The sequence below is a fragment of the Bombus huntii genome, chromosome 16 (genome assembly GCF_024542735.1).
Source record: "Bombus huntii isolate Logan2020A chromosome 16, iyBomHunt1.1, whole genome shotgun sequence".
Taxonomy (NCBI): Eukaryota; Metazoa; Arthropoda; class Insecta; order Hymenoptera; family Apidae; genus Bombus; species Bombus huntii.
This window is the reverse complement of record NC_066253.1, coordinates 4,209,444-4,228,704: the sequence shown is the minus strand read 5'-3', so window position 1 is coordinate 4,228,704 and position 19,261 is coordinate 4,209,444. Positions and strand designations below refer to the sequence as shown.

The following is a 19,261-nucleotide window of genomic DNA, read 5'->3' as shown; positions in this document are numbered from 1 at the left end:
GAGCTCTCGGTTTATCTCAACAACGTTCATTGCAATCTTTTGCCTCTCTTACCGTCGCTTCCTCTGTCTGTGCACTTGCTCCACTGCTATTGATGTCTAAATATCTCAGAAAGCACCTTAAGAGTACAGACCCTCTTGGTCCACTTCTTAAGCAACAGTTTGAAATTTTTGTGTCGCATAAATTAATGCATTATTATAATAAACTGTAATAAATTGCGTCTCTGGAGAATTTTACAATTAACTTATTCTCCAGATAAATGATCAGCTATGGATCACTTATGGAAGTGATTCTTTAATATGACAGTTGAAAAAGGGAACAATCTTCTAAATTAAAGTTATAGATCTTATAAAAGTAAGCGATGAATCCACGAAGTGTTGTGAAACGCCAAGAGCCTAAGTAATGTTATGACAATTGGAATTTTTAAAATATTCAGGGGGTGAGAGAAACTTATATTTAATCCCAAGATCAAATAAAATGAGAATTTTGTTTAAATGGGATTGATTGACAGTATCTTAAATTTTGTAATTACTTTCGTGTAAAAGATAAGAAATATGTCTTATCATCTACTTCACCTTATATTCTTCAAATGTGATTACTTTATATGAAGACTACTGTAAGTACTGTAATGTGTTTATTTTCGTTTAATTTGTAATTAACAGAGTAAAAGTACAGAGGATGGGCGGAAGAAGGTTAAAGAAATAATAAATCAGAGCTTTCCTGGTCCAAGATTCTTCGCCATTTCCTTATATACATATTAATTAAAAATATCATGACCACGTGAAGTGGAAGAAAGACCAGGAAAGTTGAACGAAACGCTTCAAGGAAAAAGAAAAGAAAAGAATTGAACAAGAGTCTCGTCTCGCTCTCTGCTTTTTTATCCGTGTCCCACATATGTGTATTATCTGAAGCGTGTTGTGAACAGCATGGTAGGCAAAGTAAAGACTCTGTTCTCTCCCTTTATTTTCGCTTCGCAGAAACAAGCCCTGTCGCGCTTTTATGATCACGAATCATGTATTCGCTACTCAATGAGACAAGTTCGTTCCATTCATTTATTCACATATTTTCATTCATATACGTTCTTTCATTCATTTACATCGTGTCGGTTTCAGGTTAACTCTCGAGGATCGTCGGCCATTGCAAATTGTTCGCCCTGAAGGCTATGTTATCTTAGCATGATCAAAACGAAGGTGTATAGACGAAAAAATATAAAGAAAAGAGGTTATAATGGGTGGCAAACAGTTTGCAAAACAATCACGTCGCGATGCGTCCGTGTAAATATGATACCACAATTACCAAAAACGCCTCCGTGCATGTCTCGATGTCACTTCTGTACATTTACTTGGGTGTTCTACTGGTCGAGCGGGTCGGTTATGATTTTTCCGTTTCTCTTTGCGCCAGTCTCTCGACGTCTTTCCATTATAGTGACGATTTACGTTGTCTTCTTTATCTTTTTTCGTTTGGGCACGTATTCTTCAGAGCAAACGCAAATTGCCGGCTCTACCAAACCGCTGACAGCACAGAGACGCCGCTTCTTGCACAGGTATTATCGTTATTATCGTTTTCATTCGCGTTTTTTACATCAGCCTTTAGTTATCGTTCTATCACATGCATGGCCAGATTATCAAAAAAAAAAAATATATATACATATATATTAAAGAACCAAGTAATCAGTCATCCATTAGCTTTCATCAGTTTCACAGAGTCGTTTCGAACAACAGCTATGACTGCAGTGTGTATATCAAAGACTCTGATGTACATGAAAATATATAAATACCTTTAGTTGATTGCAAAGATCAGGAATATCCAATGTCTGAAAACTCATGGTAGATCAAAAGCTATTTAATATGAATATTTATAAAAGATAGAATTGTTCTCCCTTAAAAACTATTACATTCAAAATGTTTATACAGTTTATGAAGTGACTATTCTTGATCAAGATCTTAATGTGAAGAATACTTTGACAGTGCGTCTGTTTTTGATCAATGTAAAAATGTTCATTCATAAAGTGTCTAGTACTCTTTCAACATAGTATCATCTCTCACGATATATATTTATGCTTAATTAAGAGACAAAGTGGAGAAAGAGTATAGGAAAAATGATCCCTCTTGGGAATCATTTTAATTAAGCAACCACTCCATCTCTGAAAACTATTTAGCAAGTGATAGTTTGAGGGATCATTAGTGCTCCAAGCATGCATTAATTGCACCTTGAGTGTTGCTTCTTGAATCTGGTTTGACATTACATTGTAGATCATAAACTTGATTAAATTCAATACCTCCTTTCTAATTTAAAATGTTTCAAACTGGAATCAAGAACAATATATCCTTTCAATTCCCAAAAATTCTTATCCAATGGACATCCTTTCAATTGTGAAGTATACATCAGATACATAGAATATAGTAACCAAGATGAGGCATCTAGGTTTCGATACTTTCAATTTTTCTATACATATTACACACACAACTCAAATCATAGATGTCTCATTCTACATAGGTGAACAAATTTATTTCCATACATCCCAGGACCATATCTCACTCATCAAAAACAAGTCACTAGAAGTCACCTCTATTATGAGAGTGATTTATGCTTCAACAATCCTTGAGCAGAACCTTCACAATAGAAATACAGAATTCATTTTGCACACAGCCACACCACAAGTTCTTTAACCCTTTGTGCAACAATTTGAACAAACATATGTTTATTCAATTCAAAATTCAAGCCTAAAAAATCAGACCTGAAACCTCAGAAAATCACCATATATAGAGTGCGAAGGGTTAATATTTATCAAACACAAGCACGCAAAAAGAGTCCAAGGATTGCGTAATTAATGGAAAACGACGCTGGTGATACGGCGTCTCTGTTCATATAGGTGATAGTCTCGTCTCCCGGTTCACCTAGCAGCGAGGAGTCGGAAGCCTCGCCGGAACCGATTAACAAAAGCCTCCTGGGCGGCCTGGGACTCGAAAAGAACAACGAAGGGGCCACAGCGAACTCGACTGGTCCTGGAACAGAACAGATTACGCCGACCAGCAGCGTCGACACCGAGGAGGGAAATACACCACATCCTGAAGAGGGTGAGAAGGGCGTCGAGGGTGATGCAGAGGCCAGCGATGACGATCGACATTAGCACGTACCCAATACGCATTAGAGTCTCGTGAAATATGAGGATTTAATCGGGGATGTGCGCCCTGGATAACTTCGACGTCTTCGTTTTACCGATAGTTTGGAGAATCTTGCGTTTCTTCTCTTTTTTTTAAGAAGATGAGATTACTAAGGAACAGTGTTGGGCATGAAATAATGAATACATCGAAAGGTTAAAATTTGTTCAACTAGGAATTACCTGGATTATCTAGTTGTTAGTTGTTAATTGTTGAAATAGACTGTGAACAGGCTCAAAGTCTGCTTACAGTTTCTCTAAATTTATTTATTATTTGAAGAAAGTTTGGCTAGGTTTGAATCTTGCCCAATACTGATGCATGCGTATTAAGAGATTGACAATGAAACTTGTAATAGAAATATAATGGATTTTGAAGTCTGTTGGAACAGGATTGAAAGGGTTTTGTTGCTCACAAGTGTGTTTGTTTGATATTGTTTAAAAAAAGAGAGAGAGGTTATATTCTTAAGATACAGCTTATCATTCAGAATTGTATGAAATGATAAACAAACATGTTAAGAGTTTCTGTTTCATTTTAATCAAAGATTCTCATGATGTGTTGACGAAAGCTGAAAAAAAGAAGATATACTTTCTACTTCTAATTTCTCAAAGATATTTAACGCGTTGACTGCTTTGATTTAGGAATCTAACTTGTATCTAACTTGTATCTAACTTGAACAACACTTGTATCGTGAAACGATTTTTCAATCTTTAATAGGTACCAGCTACTTGTAGAGCAGCAAAGAAGCGAAAACCAAAGACTTGAGTCTTAATCGATGCTGTATTACCTAGTGAAATAATTTTTCCTTGAATGTTATTATTGTTGGCTGTGTTAGGAAAATGGTTCTCTTCGTTGCGTAACGTTGTGTTTTGAAATATTTATAGATGTTTTCTGCGGCAGTCAGCGCGTCAAATCGCACATATATATTATGTTTGAAGAACATATAATTTATACAATGAACGAGGCTGAATATTTGTCGCCAGACGCACAATATAAGCGATCATTGTTTCCGAGACGAAATGGCGCGCATAATGGGACCACTGCGAATATTCGTTAAAGAAAATATGTTCGCGAAAAAACGAGATTCAACGCTGAAATTGACGATCTGACGACTGACTGAAAGCCTTCTACAAGTTTTATAATACGACTAAACAAAACCTAAACCAAAGAAAATGAACTAATCGAAAGTTGTACTAATATTTAGAAGAAGATTTTACTCTTTAGCTGCGATATATATTATGATTTCACAATGACCAAAGACTGTAACGGGTTCCTAGTTTGAAACTTCTTGCACAAAATTTGACTCCTAGATAATTTTGGTCTCGTTCAACCAATGAAATAAGTCGCCATATACAAGAGGAAATAATTCTCTCTTCCGCAGCTGAAGAGTCAATATTGCAAGGTTTTTGAACTTTTCTTCGAGCACAAATGCCAGAAAGATTATCAACCAGCTGAACTTTTTTTCCATTCTATCTTGAGATCAGTCAAAGCTTCTTTCAAAAACCCAACGGTTGATCAAGCAAAAATGGAGCCAGTAGACAAGAAACTAACAGAGGAAAGGAGGCAACGAGTGAATAGTTGTACGACAGTGAACGTCTCTAAACATTCCCTGCGTCCTAAATTATGCACAAATCTATTTTACCGACTGAGAAGATAATGTCCAATGCATTGGAACAGCAAAGAAAGGGATACGAATGGAATGCAAAAAGGGAATCTCGCGATTCACCGCGCACATCCTCAACTGAAGGAGAGACTCTACCATTTCTCCAGTCGATTTTTCAACAAAGTTCATGGTGTTTCCCGGCCGGTCGAGACTGAGATCTCACGCGAAAAAGTTCCGGAAGAGTTTCTTCACCGGCGAAGCTAGCTGCAGAAGAAGAAAGGCGACAAGAACTGATCACGCTGACTGGCGATGGAAGAAGAAAAGAGAGAGCGATATACAAGGAGGACAGGAGATGAAACAAAAATAAATAACCAAAGAAAAAACATACACACACAAAAGGAAAAGTTGAATAAGAGACATACACACACGTAGAGACATATAAGGAAATATGAAGATGATGAATCACACAGACACAACGGTCGATTTATATACAATATACTATATATATACATATTATATATACACACATAGGCTAGTCACGATATACATGTGCTTTTGATAAAAAAACTATTACTTAGAGGTTAGCTAGCCCTCGTATACAAAACACAAAGGAACTGCTGATGTACACGACAGCTGCGTCGCACATATACATGCATTATATGTAAAAGGAGAAAAGAAAATAATTGAAAAAAAACGAAGGATGAGAGACAAGATGCAAAGTATAGGTGCACGCAGACGATAAAGTTATACATAATATATATAATGTTCAGCGCGACAGGAGTCGAGGAACCGACTCCATGACTTCTTGTACATGTTGACAATAGCAAACCGACGAACGGAGAAGAAAGATAAAGGAGAGATTGGATCAGAATAAAAGCGGAGAGCCAGTGGTAGATGAATAGAAACTCACCGAGAAACGATAATAATTAAACGGTTAATTGTAAACTTCTAAACGATTAAAAAAACATAGCCAGTATTATAATTGTGTACGTGAAGAAGCAAGCATTTGAAGAGGACGAGCCGGGAGAGAGACCACCCTTCGGTCAGGGTATTCCCCGGGGTTCGTTTGTTCTACGATCTCGTCAACGGGGACACGAGTCGTTATTTGACTATTGTTACTGTCATTATGGTTAGTTAGTATAATATTGTTGCGTACAGACAGTAGATTTAAGTAGACCTCATGGTAATTAATGAGTAGTCCCATTTAAAGCTTATTATTCTTTTGATCTAGCTTTTAATATGGAAAACAAGTTCTCAATCTACCTTGAGATTTTACTTATTTTATCCTCACCTGGAACGAGTAAGAAGTGCATTAGTGAAGCGTTTATATGTCAATGAGGTATTCTGAGTCCTCAAATTAATGAACCCAATGTTCACTTTAGTATGGTTATTGCGACAAATTCCAATTAGTTAAATGGCATCATAACTATTATATGTCTTCCATCGCATCGCAAAACACTCCCAATTCCTGTATTCTGCACTACAAACTCAGCACACAATCTATCCCAATGAGCACCATAGCTATAATTTTTATTATTAAATAGAACTTCAAACTTCTAGTCTTTATTTTCATTTATTCTCGTGCAAACTATGCATCTATATTTCTATATTTATAGCTTTGTTCATTAGAATCCTGCTGCACTTCCTTACTGAACTAGTTATAGTACCCGTGGCGCTAGTATCGCTACTGGCAATGTTTAGCGCCATACGGTTATTTGACGATATCTTCTCAAACAGGACTAAATTCCCAAAAATCTACCGTGTGTTCGTAACAATATGTTTAAATAAGCGTTTATATGTATATATGTATATGCAGAATGAGTCGTCAGACGTTGTCATTTAAATTAACTTTCCTGTTGATCGATTTAGGAAGAGAATAATTTAATTTTTATTAACTTAAACACGAATTTCAATTAAATAATAAAATGTTTCAATTTCAATGATTGAAAGGTTGGAAACATTTTTTCTTTTAAATTAGTAAAAAGTTATTTCACATGACAATTTCCAGCGACTCATTCAGCACGAGATAGTAACTTTATTCAATTTAAATATTCTTACCATTTCGGGTGGTATAGAAAAGTGGTGATCAAACGTTTAATACAGTACTTAATGTCCAGTCACATAATGGGAATAGCTTTTTGTAAATTTAAACATAAGTTGTTCGAAGTTACAAGAGAATTGCAAGGAAGCTATTTCCATTACAAACAGTAGTTCTTAATAAACACCACTTTTTCATACTGCTGAAGACTAAGTACAGGAGTTTCCTTCGATTGAATAAAGCTATTATTCAACCCTATATAAATAATGTATAAATAATACATCGTGTATGAATAATGGTAACATTAGGATGAATGTTCACTAGCCCTTTGGAGAGGTTATGTGAACAAAATTTTATTTTAAACTATTAATCTAGTCAAGAAAGGCAAAAAATATCATTTTCTATAGTTAAGAACAATCCTGTATCAAAGACAATGTTGATGAAAGCACCCTGTTCAAAAATATTTAGTACTTGAAGGGGTTGACTGCTACGAAATTGCTTTCTCAGCTCGTGTCCTCGTGAGTGAATGCAATCTGTATAAATGGCATACGATATACTTATCGTATCAGCGTTCTTCAACAAAACATTCCAGTTCTTGGAAGTTCATACTATTAGATAATACATCAAAATAATGATACAATATTTCCTTTAATTCTCTTCGTTTTAATTCTGTTGCTATTCAATGACCCGAAATTTAAGAGAAAAAGAAGGGAAAAAGGAAGGGAAAGTGATTTTTTGAGCTCGCTGAAGTTACATAAACAAAAGTCATCTAAAGGAAAGTACCAGATCAAGATGATATTACAGTTACGATGCCCATATTACAATTTGGCGATAGTTGAAGCTATAGTTTAAGGTATCCTATAAGTTTCTGTGACGTCGCTTTTTGATCTTAATTATTCCTGAAGATGAAACTTTACTTTTTGATCAAATACTACACTAATGCACACATAAATTCCAATAGGTCAAGGGCCTGCATTGTAATTGTGTCATAACAGATATATACCAATTTTATCCCAGGGATATTCTCGAGTCTCATAATAAAGAAAGAGATCTGTAGATCTACAGATTCACTATGTTTGGCGTACTAGGTTATGTTAAGCTTGAGATAGAAACCAGTGCGGAGTCATAAGTATATATCACTGTTGACTTATTGAAAAATGCTGTTACGATACAAGAATATATCTATGCATATAATGTATTTACACGTATGCTATCGCATACTCCAGTGCGCTCTCTTTTTCCGCACAGTGTTAGTTTAATTGGCGGCATCTCGGTAGAGGATGTCACCAGGGGCGGTGTTTGTTTTGAGTAGCCGAGATTCGAGGGTCATTGTATAGCTCATTGTCTGTGTACCATAATTCGCGTAGCCACATCTCCGATCTTACCGAGCCCCCGACTGTTTCACTATCGTTCGATGTGCAAGCGCCACGGAACGCCGGTCCCTTCTTTTTTATATTCCTCCTTTTCACTGCGTATATTTTAAAATTCCATTCATTAGTTCCATGTTAGTGCCATTTATATATAATAGTTCTATATTGTGTAAGTACTGTATGATCCCTCGTTGTCATCATTTTGTAAGAATATGTAGCGATGTCTACTTAGTGTTCCTAACCTAACCTAAAATTATAAGAAGCTACAATATGGCGAGAGCGTAAAATCAGGCAAAGTAAGTGTATTTGAGTTGTCAAGGTAAAGGATTTATAAAAACATAAGCTGAAACTTTGATCAGGGCTGCATGAAGAAATTTTTATCGTGAAGATATTTGCTTATTTTTTATAAAATGTATATAAGAATTACCTTTTAAAACCCAATATGCAATAATAAAACTGACGTTCGTAATTCTTAAACATTGTAATACTGTTTTATGAATTGACTAGAAATTCTTCAATTTTTGAATTTATGTTAGGTATAGCACTCGTTATTTAGAGGATGAAACGAGCCTATTTATATTCTACTTTTTTGGTTATATTCGTCTATTCAAAAACATAAAATTATATAGAAATTAAAAAAGGACCTTATAAAAATATTGCTATATATACAATTTCTCAAGAAGATTTTGTATAATTAGGCTCATATAAAAGTTGAATTTTCCATGTTTAAAAGAATTATCGCCCGTCTATAGATTAACCAGGATAACCTTACTTTTAGTATGTAAAGCTTGTCAGAATATTATCGGCGGCCGGCGTTCCTCGACGTTCCTAATTTTTAGTAATAACGATGAAATCACGCGCCCAGAGATACGCGTACCATTAATTACAATTATACGTGAAAGCACACTGCCGCAATTTTGTATGATTGACTGTTGTTATATATACCTATACCTACATATTATGCTACGTATACATAATTATTAATTGTGACTCGAATCGAACGATTGGTACGTGTCTGATGAGGGATTCCAGGTTAATAAATTCAGGTTTCACACATTTATATCTTTTCCGAGCGTTTTCGGTTTGTTCAGTCTGGAAAAAAGTGCATTTAAAGGAAACAAAAAGCATTAGAAATGCAATCTTTGAGAACCCAATTGTCAGAAACTGAATTTCCAGTGGACTGTTGTGTTCATCAAGTAAGATATAATGAAGAGGATGATGCAAAGAACATTTCTTATCTAATAAACGTATGTCCGATTTTGCTTCCTTTTTTTTTATTTATAAAGCAAATTACTTGTTGCTAGGCGCCAAATACTCGCATTTTCAAACGTCAACTACTTGAAAACAAAACAAAATCGAATATATATCTATTAGAGAAAATATGTTTCTTTGATCAGCCTCTATCTTCGCCCGATTAATCCATACTTCTGAAATCATTCTCTATATTTCTTGAGCATGAAGAAATATAAAATATAACAAAGGGCAGATAATATAAAACTGAATACCGAAGCAACAGATGGACTAGCCGAAAGCAAAATTTGACAATCAGTTTTGAATCAATTGCAAGACATTTCATTTCGATGAACGATTCGTACGCAATGAAATATTCGTTTATGATGGCCTGGAGATCCTTCGAAAGACATCGTATCGTTATTAATGGAACCCCTTGATCGAAAGAACCGAACGAAGGAACTGAGCCCAATGTACTGCAAGTTCGTGGCCTCGACTTCTCTAATTCCTTTCTGAAGATCGTATTTTCTTTCGGTATCTTCGGTCGGCCTCTTCTTCTCCATTCCAAGAAGACTCAGCGAGCAATTGCTTAAAATAAACTAAAGAAGTATTTAAAAAATTGTGGAAAATGAAGAAGGTATTGATTCTAATAATTCACAACGAAACTTCTGAGGAAGAAGAGGGTCGAAGAGCCACTCATGACTTCCGTGAGGATTCATTTACAATGTGTAGAGAAGAGAATAGAGTGGAAGAAAAACGAAGTAGAATAGACTGGTGAGTGAAAGAAAAATGAAAGGAAAAGCAAGAAAAAAAAACGAAGCAAGGGGCGTAATATCGATATAAGAATCTAATTTTTTATTATGCTCGCATTACCTGATTCTCTTGCGCAATCGCGTTTCATCGAACAACCAATACCATGACTGCAGACGTTTCTTCGGACGAATTTTTGCGCGAAATGAAGAAAACTAAAAGAACCCAACGGCTTGTATTTTCTACCGTGGCACACGATCTTCGAGCGATTTTATTCTTCTTTACGATAACCCCGCGATATTTTATAGGCCGATTATTTTGATAAGCTCGAGCGCGCCAATATCTGGAAGAAGGAGGCGCGTTTGTCTTGCTGCGTACACGATTCACTGAAGCAGGGCCGTCGAATTTTCACTGAAAAAGGAGAAAGTAATAGAAAAGGAGAAAATATGGAGAATACGCATTGTAAAAGAAAGAAGATTCAATGAATATAGTGATTTTTAAATTCTATATCTTCTCCTTTACACTTTGAGTAATGTGTTAGAAGAAAATAAAAAACTGATTAATATTTGAACACTAATAGCTTATCTCTAGATTTCTATGAAGCTTGAAACAGAGAGATGAAATTGTAAAATAAATATGTAAAAGAAAAGAGCAAAAGAGGAAAGCAAGACTTCTTTCATGAGAGAAAAGGCACAAAGAATTTTTAACATCTGTTTCACTGTTGAGGAAGCGAAATTCCTTGCTGGCTTATAATCAACGAAACACATTTATTTTCAAACCTTAGGAAAGACATGAAAGAAGAAGAAGTAACCTATTCGACGGTTCTGAGTACTAATTCCGCACAATGAGACTAGGAAGAAGTATCAACAAAGCCTCTTGGTATTATTTTGAGGTTAGGAGCGCGTAACTTCTTCAATGACTCGTGAATACCAGCATCGTTTCTGATTTCCCCGTATACAGGTCTTTTTAATCGTCGAATCCTAGCGCTAACATATATTGAACTACGTATATACGATGGACCATGTTTGTCATACTGAAACGTTTCTAAAAAAAAAAGCAAAAAAAAATAATGTGAGAGAGAGCGAGAGAGAGGGAGTGAGATTGAGAGAGTTTTTCCATGGTTTTTCTATGATTTAGAAGCAAACAGTAGCCAGAGTGCAATTGTTGCGCTCTTGAAAAAAAAATTTCTCAAGGAAGAAAGTTTAAAGAAGAAAAGAAGAGATGAACGAATGAGTATAACTATCGACTTTCTACGATTCAAACTTAAGTAGTTCGTATCATATAGTTTCTAGTCGTTCCTCAAAAATCCTCGAATCGTCACGAGGTTCATTCTGAATCATTCAACACAAACTTCTTTGATGATCTACCTTCGATACTCGTCTCCTCGATTCGATTCATACGAAGATCCTATTCAGTGTTGCATCAGATTACTTTTAGAAACGAATTAGGTATTCCAATCATTCGTTAATCTTCTTTTAGACCTAAATGGATTTTTCAAATCAGACGCAGGTCAGTTTAGAGGAAATGCTACTTCATTGCTACAACGAAGAATAAAAAGCCAAAGTCTGACTCTAAATATACCTTTCGCCTCTCCAAATCCTTCTATGAATAGTCCAGAAGCAGAAAAAAAGAGCTGCAGCACCTAAAGAGATGGATGGAAGCTAAAGGGAAGAGGAAGACAAAGAAAACAGCTCACGGTGAACCTCGAGACGATTTCCAGAAACCAGCTTGGCTACGATTTACGTTGTTCTTCCTTCGTCCTTCCGGTAGACGATGATGATCTTCAAATGAGGGGGAGGATCCTGGAGAAAGAGACACAGTGAGCAGCACAATGCGCTCTCAGAGCGCGAATCTTAGAGAATAGTCACATGAGGATGATGAAAAACGAAGCGGAGAAGATATTCGAATTCCTCGAGCCGTCGTTCACCATGACGTAGACGTAGAAACGACGAACTTCACACTCCCACGTATTCAGTGCTCAATGACTCCAGAAAAAACGAAGCAGCCACACAGGATAGTAAGTAGTTGGCAAGTAGTCGAGTTGTCTATACAGGAAACGGTGAGACAGATATATGTATACTTTGAGTCAGTAGACCAAGCAACGAGTTAATTATGTACAGAGAAGAAAGACAAAAAGAAGGAGATGACTAGGAAGAATAATTGCATATTCTTGAAGAATACTTGGTTCTTCTGTCGTTTTCTGAGCCCCACATCTCGGGGGATTCGATGTACGAAGCGTTCTCTTCTCAATTCATGAAGAAGTTGACGATGACGATGATGCAGAAGTTGATGAAGTTAGGAGAGATCAGTGAAGCCTGTAAATAAGTAGAGTCTCGTTCGTCACGTGTTTGGACTTGGTCTTTGGTCACGGATGCGCGCGACACAATTCTATTCAGATAAAATAGAAGAGAAGAGTATTATATATATATATATATACACATACACAGAATACACGCGTACCAGGGTCGAAGCTGGCTGTCCTGGGGCCAGGTTATATTCTCTCTGATCCATGATGTACAGTTTTGGAGGCCGTTGAGAGGCGTGAGGGTCCCAGAACTGGATACGACCGTGCATAATGCAGTTATCTTCAGAAGAGTATAGCTTCTTGTGTAATTATGTGAATTGTACGTAGAAAGACACTTATCTCCAAGGAATAGCTGCGAACACATATCTCAAAGCCAGAATTCATTCTATCTGGTGCAGAGGAAAAAATGGATAGAGACGGATTCAGAATGATGGCAACGAGATGTGGGCCCTCCTTTGAATATTAGAAACTAGTTTCTAGCAAGGAACTTGCCGTGGTCGGTCTTGATCGCTTTCTTCTTTTCATTTCTTCCTGGTGGAAAGTGATTTCTTGTCTGATCGATGGACTCGGAGACAATTAAGACTCTCCCAATGTAAGATTTCATCCTTCTACTTCTTGTCACGTAACCTAGGAAATAATAAATAACATTCGGTTGTAACGTTTTAGGTTAGGTGTTTTGAAAAATAGAGAAATTAGTCAGAATTGGGCCCACAAAATCTTGAAAGTGATTTAAAGGGATCCGCCGATCAAGGTTCTGCGCTTGATCGTTTCCATCCTTCATCGAGCAGGGGCATAATTAGGTCGTAGGTTTTACCCTAAAGCTTTCATCGTCCTACATATCATAGAGAAGAAGAGATCCTTTTGTTTCTGTGGTAGAAAGATGGGCCTACGAAGAAAATTCTTAAGGTTCAGTGGAGTACTTAAATAAAAAGAATGAAAGTGAGCGTGAGAGTGAGAAAGGAAAGAAAGAGAAAGAGAAATATGCAATTAGGAACTCGAAACAAAAGAAAAGAAGAAATAAGAGGGCCTCTAGTAATTGATAGGGAAACGAGCCGCGTTTCGAGATAAACGAGAAACACGCTTTTTAGGATTAGTCGCAGCTTCGACCTAGCCCCCCAAAAATATAACTAAATGGCACTTTCTAACGTGCACCCTGAAATTTTTCCCTTTTCCTTAATTATCGTGAGTTCTATCCCTTAATATAGAAACTTTGTCTCGAAAATTCATTTACCAATAATATAATATTAATAATACATCTATTAAATTGAATTAATTCATTCTAATGTTCAATTTATGATCTTAGATCCTTTTTTAAATGTTGATTATTACTTTATGATAACCTTACGTTGTAATTAGAGCTCTCGACAATAATAAAGGAAAAGGATCTGATGCAGCTCATCGAATCATTCAGTTTTCCAACATATCCATCTTCTGACCTCGTATTTTCATAAATCAAGACGTATGACATGCACATCCTCATCTATAAGGTTCGTCGACAAATTATTTTCATAATCAGACTGATCTACATCGATCTCATACTGTCCTTATTCGATAGCTACTATCTTACAGTATTACAAAGGTCGGATTCTTTTCTCCTTTTTCGTAATTCCCGCCAGAACCAGAAACATTTTTATACAAAGAAATTTTTATGACCCGAATGAGCGACAATTGTCAACCCTTTCACATGAGGGTTTTTTTTCTTCTGATATCGTTTACGGAAACAACTCCTATTGCTTTCAGATTGTTTGACAATAATCGTGACTGATGAATACTTAGAACGATAATTATCGAGCCCGAGAACTTCATAAGGGGAGAAATACTGATAAAACCAAAAAATAAAAAAAAAATTAAAAAAAAAGAATAGGAATAATAAAATAAAAGTTGAGTATTAATTATTAAAGTATGCGCAGATAACTAAATCACACGTGTGGAAGGGATGAAACACTAAGATAAATTTGTATTTCAACAAATAGTTTTTTTATTCATTCCATGTTAATTGACGATTTTGTATCATCTTTATTATGATTTATACAGATTAGTATTTCATAGGAATCTCTACGTAAACATGTACATATAATCAGTGCTTAGATCATCGGATCTCCACACACAATATCACTGTCAATCACTGTCATGTGAAGGGAGAAAAAGTGAAAGAATAAAAAGCTTACGATTATTTAGAGAGGAGCCTGTGAAACTCTCTGTTAATAGAAATAGCGTGGATGAATAATTGCAATTCACTTGTTGTATCATACACCTTGATTGAGGAAGTCTGTTGCACATTGGTTACTGTTACACATAGAAGAAGTTTAATGTTGAACACTTTAGCCTGATATCGATGAGACTCCAAGCATACACACAATTTAATTTAACGAACGACTAACTTGTCAATGAAGTTAAAGATAAATTTGAAAGAGCTTTTTCGTTTACAGTGTTTAAATTCTTGTTGAATGTATAGCCCACTGTGCAATCAATTTCCTCAATAATTTTAACATCTATGGGGAATGATTGGTAAACAGTTATAGGAACGTATGAACAAGAGTGAGAGGCAAGCATACGTGTCTGGGTGTGGATGAATGAAACAAGAGCAGAAAGACGATACAAAGAAGCCAGGCGATTAAATCGTCAAGAGAATTGAAAATTCTAAGTGTATAAATATATTTACAAAATTGAGTGCATCGAGTGTTGTGTGTGTAGAAGAATCAGAAGATGAATGACAGAGCGAAATAATAAGCAAGGGGAGAGAGCAGTGAGTTTGGAAGAAGGCGAGTGAAAGTTTATGTGAATGTAGAATAGGTAACGAGAAACTAGAAGCTATAAAATACTAATTTTAGAAGGAGGAAAGGGAAAACGTAGAGACACTACGAAAGAAGGGAAAGAGAGCAGATAGGACAGTGATACGAACAAATGATGGATGAGTGGTATATCAGTATTTGCGCAACAACAAAAAAAAGTTAAAAGTCCCAACTTAGAAGCGTATCATGAAATAAATTTGACTCGAATTTCGAGGATCGATCGATCCTCCGATCGAAGCTGCTGAACGATCCAGAAGACGAATGTGTGGCTAAAAGTATGAATGAATGAGCAAAAGGGAGGGTGGGAACGAGGGAGGGAGGGAGATTATATATATATATATATATATATACATAAGACAAGAAAGAAAAATATATATATATATAAATTATACATATAAAAATGAAGGAGAAGAAAAAACAACTATCGTTGATCGCTATACCAAGCAAGTAGATATATATATATATTATATTGAAGAATATATAGTAGCGTGTCAGTATAATTAATTACAATTTGTAAGTGCGCGTCGCGGCGCGCTTTTACTAGAGACGCCCATTGACCGCTCATGCGAACCAGAGAAAAATCAACTATGAAAAGAAAGAGAAGCACCGATGAGAGTGTGAACACAAAAGATAGTGTCGAGTGGGAAAGTAAATGAAAATGCGTATCTTGTGTGTGACAGTGTCAATTGTAAATGCGTCCGGCTTTCTAGAAATTTTGTCTTCATCTAGGGATATTTTTCTAATCATCAAAGATCTCCCTTGAAATTTTAGATCTTACAGTTTTCAACAGAAGATTCATCATAAGTTGGTAAAATATCTAAGTAAATTTTCCTTAGATCAAAAATGTTACTAGGTACCTATAATAATTTTTGTTTTTTAAACGTTGGTCAAGCCGGACGCACTCCAAGAAGATGTAGAAGCACAGTACGCGGATACAAGTACAGCAACTTCAACACCAAAACGAAATAGAATTTCCTGCAATATAACAGAATTTAGATCAATTATGGGAATTCTTTGTAGCTAGAGATTATAAAATATTCGTATTCTTCGCTGTTTTTGCGTGTCACGCGTATTCGTTTGTCCAAGTCGCTTTGAGGTCCGCATCGTAACGAACATTCTCGCGATAAGAAAAGAAATCTAGGAATAAGATGAAAAAATCATTATGGAATGGGTAAAAACTCTGTTTTTTCGATTTATGTTATGTTCAGTGTGTTCACACGTGATCGTAAGATTTGCGCGTTAGTGAGCCAGGCACAACGGGTGAAATGGAACTTCTGCTTTCGAGGACTGACTTTTTTATGTCGTTCTAAATAAATAATAATTGTAATGATAAAGATAATGATAACAATAATATTAATAGTAATATCGATAACGATAATATTAAAGAAAAAATAAATAACGATGTGTGCGTTCGAATTGCTAATAATAATTAATAATAATAATAATAATACGTATACTTTAAGGCACGTTTTCACCCAGCGTGTTTGGCCATGGTAACCTGTTTTCCATTGTTTGTGAAAGATTTATTGCGTCGCGACGTTATCGATCTTGATGACGATCGATGTTTATTAATAATTCAAATGATTATCAATAGTAGAGCCCATTCGAGGTAAAAAAAAGCCCTTCACACTCGGAGTCACTACGGAGTCATCTAGAGAAAAATGGAATCGTATGGGGAATTCCCCGAGTTATTAAATACTATGTATGAATAATGAACATGAACATATTAACGATAGAGATAAAAAGTGGTTCGAGTGAGAAGGGTCGATTAGTTATTAATTAGCCAAGAATCGGTTAAGCTGGACGCCACACTTTATTTTTGTTTCATTTCACGGCAAGTAGACTGTCAACCTAATCGATAATATCATTAAAAAGAAGTAATAATAATTTTACTAATTTCGAACCAAACGAAATACTTCAAATTACAAAAAAACGTGTAATTTCATTATTCTCAATAATATAAATAGTTATTAGAAATGGAATTCTAGATATAGGGAATATTAGGTATACGGTATTTTCTATCGTGATCACTACTTCCGTTATCGATCATAGGTTGACAGCCTGCCGGCCAAAAAGTGACGCTTGATAGCGAATCGATAAATCTCGCGCAAGTAAATGAAAAGAAAAGCAAAAAAAAAAATGATAAAGAATAGGGTTCTAACGTCACCGATTCCGGTGATAATTTAGTCAGTGTTAAGTCCACATTAATTCAAGATGGAGGATCGATGGTGTGCGCGATCATCGATCGAATTATAAATCAACAGTAGGACATATTGTAGAGCGTGAGAATTTCAAAGAGGTAGTACTACCGTTGTTCCGTTGATCGTTTTTAATAGATTTTATTGTGCCGTGACCGCATCGCGTGCTCCTGCTAAACGTTCGTTTCATTGCTGAAAGGTAACAATAAATAATTGACTTATTAACAAACAATCATCCGGTGACCTTCTTAAATATCTGTAATTACCCGATATCGTTCTGTTCACGTTAACAATGTTACTATTTTTAATTTACTAGGGGATTTTGGGATATGCAACATAAATCCTGGGGAAAATAATTCCAGAGATTGGTATAATGTATAATAGAAGGTATAGACAGTTTTTTTGCAATTTAGGAGAAATTCTTGCTCCTGAGATTATGAAGACGTAAAGAATTTAGTCAATTAGGTGATCTTGTAGGGTATTTTCCTCAGGCATGATTCCATTTATCCATATTAGAATTAATTTTAATCACTCTATTCCAAAATCCACAAAATTATTCCAAAATCAAATTTGAATTTTAATTAAATATTATGTAATATCTTCTCTTTAATTTTTAGTTGCTTCAAGGAATTGTTCTCTTGTGGAATAACATGGAATTCAGTTTCATCTACTGCTATCTAGAGATATTATGCATAACTTGGTACGACCACCAGGTGCTTCGATCAGATCTGGTAATCTGAAAGAATAAATTCCCTAGGAAGATCGATATCGATCTTCCGAAGTGCAGATTTTAAGTTTTTGTATTTCCAGTAACAAAATGATAATCGTGAGGTTCCACGGGACGCGGCCACGCTTAGCTAGGACTATTTTTCTAAGTTGCAAAGCATAATAAATTAACGATGTTGCATTATCGTTATTAGAGTATATTATAATGTACATTGATATTTTAACTAGCCGAGTAAGTATGAAATAATGTTACAAATCATAGTAGACGAGCTCCATATAATATACACACATATATATATGTGTGTGTATATATATATATGTAGGTAACCTTGGTTGCGATCGTCAGTTATCGACTAATCGTGCCGGTTCGCACTTGAGGTCGGTGCACGCGCGCGCACTGCGACGCGCCCATTAGCCTGATATACCTATCAATAAAAACTGAAAACGACGGCGAATATAACACGTAAATGGGGATTAAAATATCATGAGATACGATTTGTTGCGAGTCAAAACACGCCATTTTGAGTTCCAGCATCGATCGATTGGCGATCAAGAAAGTACAATGGATGCGAATTATCTGAGGGAAAAAGGAATATCCTAGACGCGCGTACCACGAGGCTGGAACATTAATGAGCGTATGCATGCGTGAAATGTAAGAGTGATTGAATACGAATGGGAAAAAGATATGATTGTGGTCTTTGACCAGAGAACAAAGAGAATTAAAAATATGAATCGTTTTGTCAGTCACCTCACTTATATTATACAATGTCATATTACTATGCTGCCATATGATATAAATATATGTCTACAGTAAGGAATATATTACTAAAACATTATAAATAAATATGTTATAAGTAATTACATTCGTGATCGAATCCCTTAAACTCGAGGATTTCATTCCTTTTTCATTCTTCCATTTAGAGTTTTATATTTATAGAATGAATTGTTAACAGAATATAGTTGAATATTTATATAAATACGAGAATTTATATTTTCTAGTAATATTACTTTGAATAAAAAGGTATTCCATATAGAAACGACGGGTAATTTTACATTTCCCGCCACGGTTTATAAGATATAAGTTAGAAAATGT

General features: G+C 35.6%; 1 protein-coding gene across 11 annotated transcripts in view; it reads left to right on the top strand.

Moving 5' to 3' along the window:
• Positions 1-19,029, top strand: part of LOC126874591 (rho GTPase-activating protein 100F) — a 78,256-nt gene extending 59,227 nt beyond the window's left edge. For 6 of the 11 annotated variants that reach the window (XM_050636812.1, XM_050636813.1, XM_050636811.1 and 3 more), the window contains one exon: positions 2,871-19,029. In XM_050636812.1, coding sequence (XP_050492769.1) covers positions 2,871-3,128 — 258 coding nt within the window. In that variant the 3' untranslated portion in view covers positions 3,129-19,029. The other 5 variants (XM_050636814.1, XM_050636816.1, XM_050636819.1 and 2 more) reach the window with 3 other exon arrangements.
• The last annotated feature ends 232 nt before the right edge of the window (positions 19,030-19,261 follow it).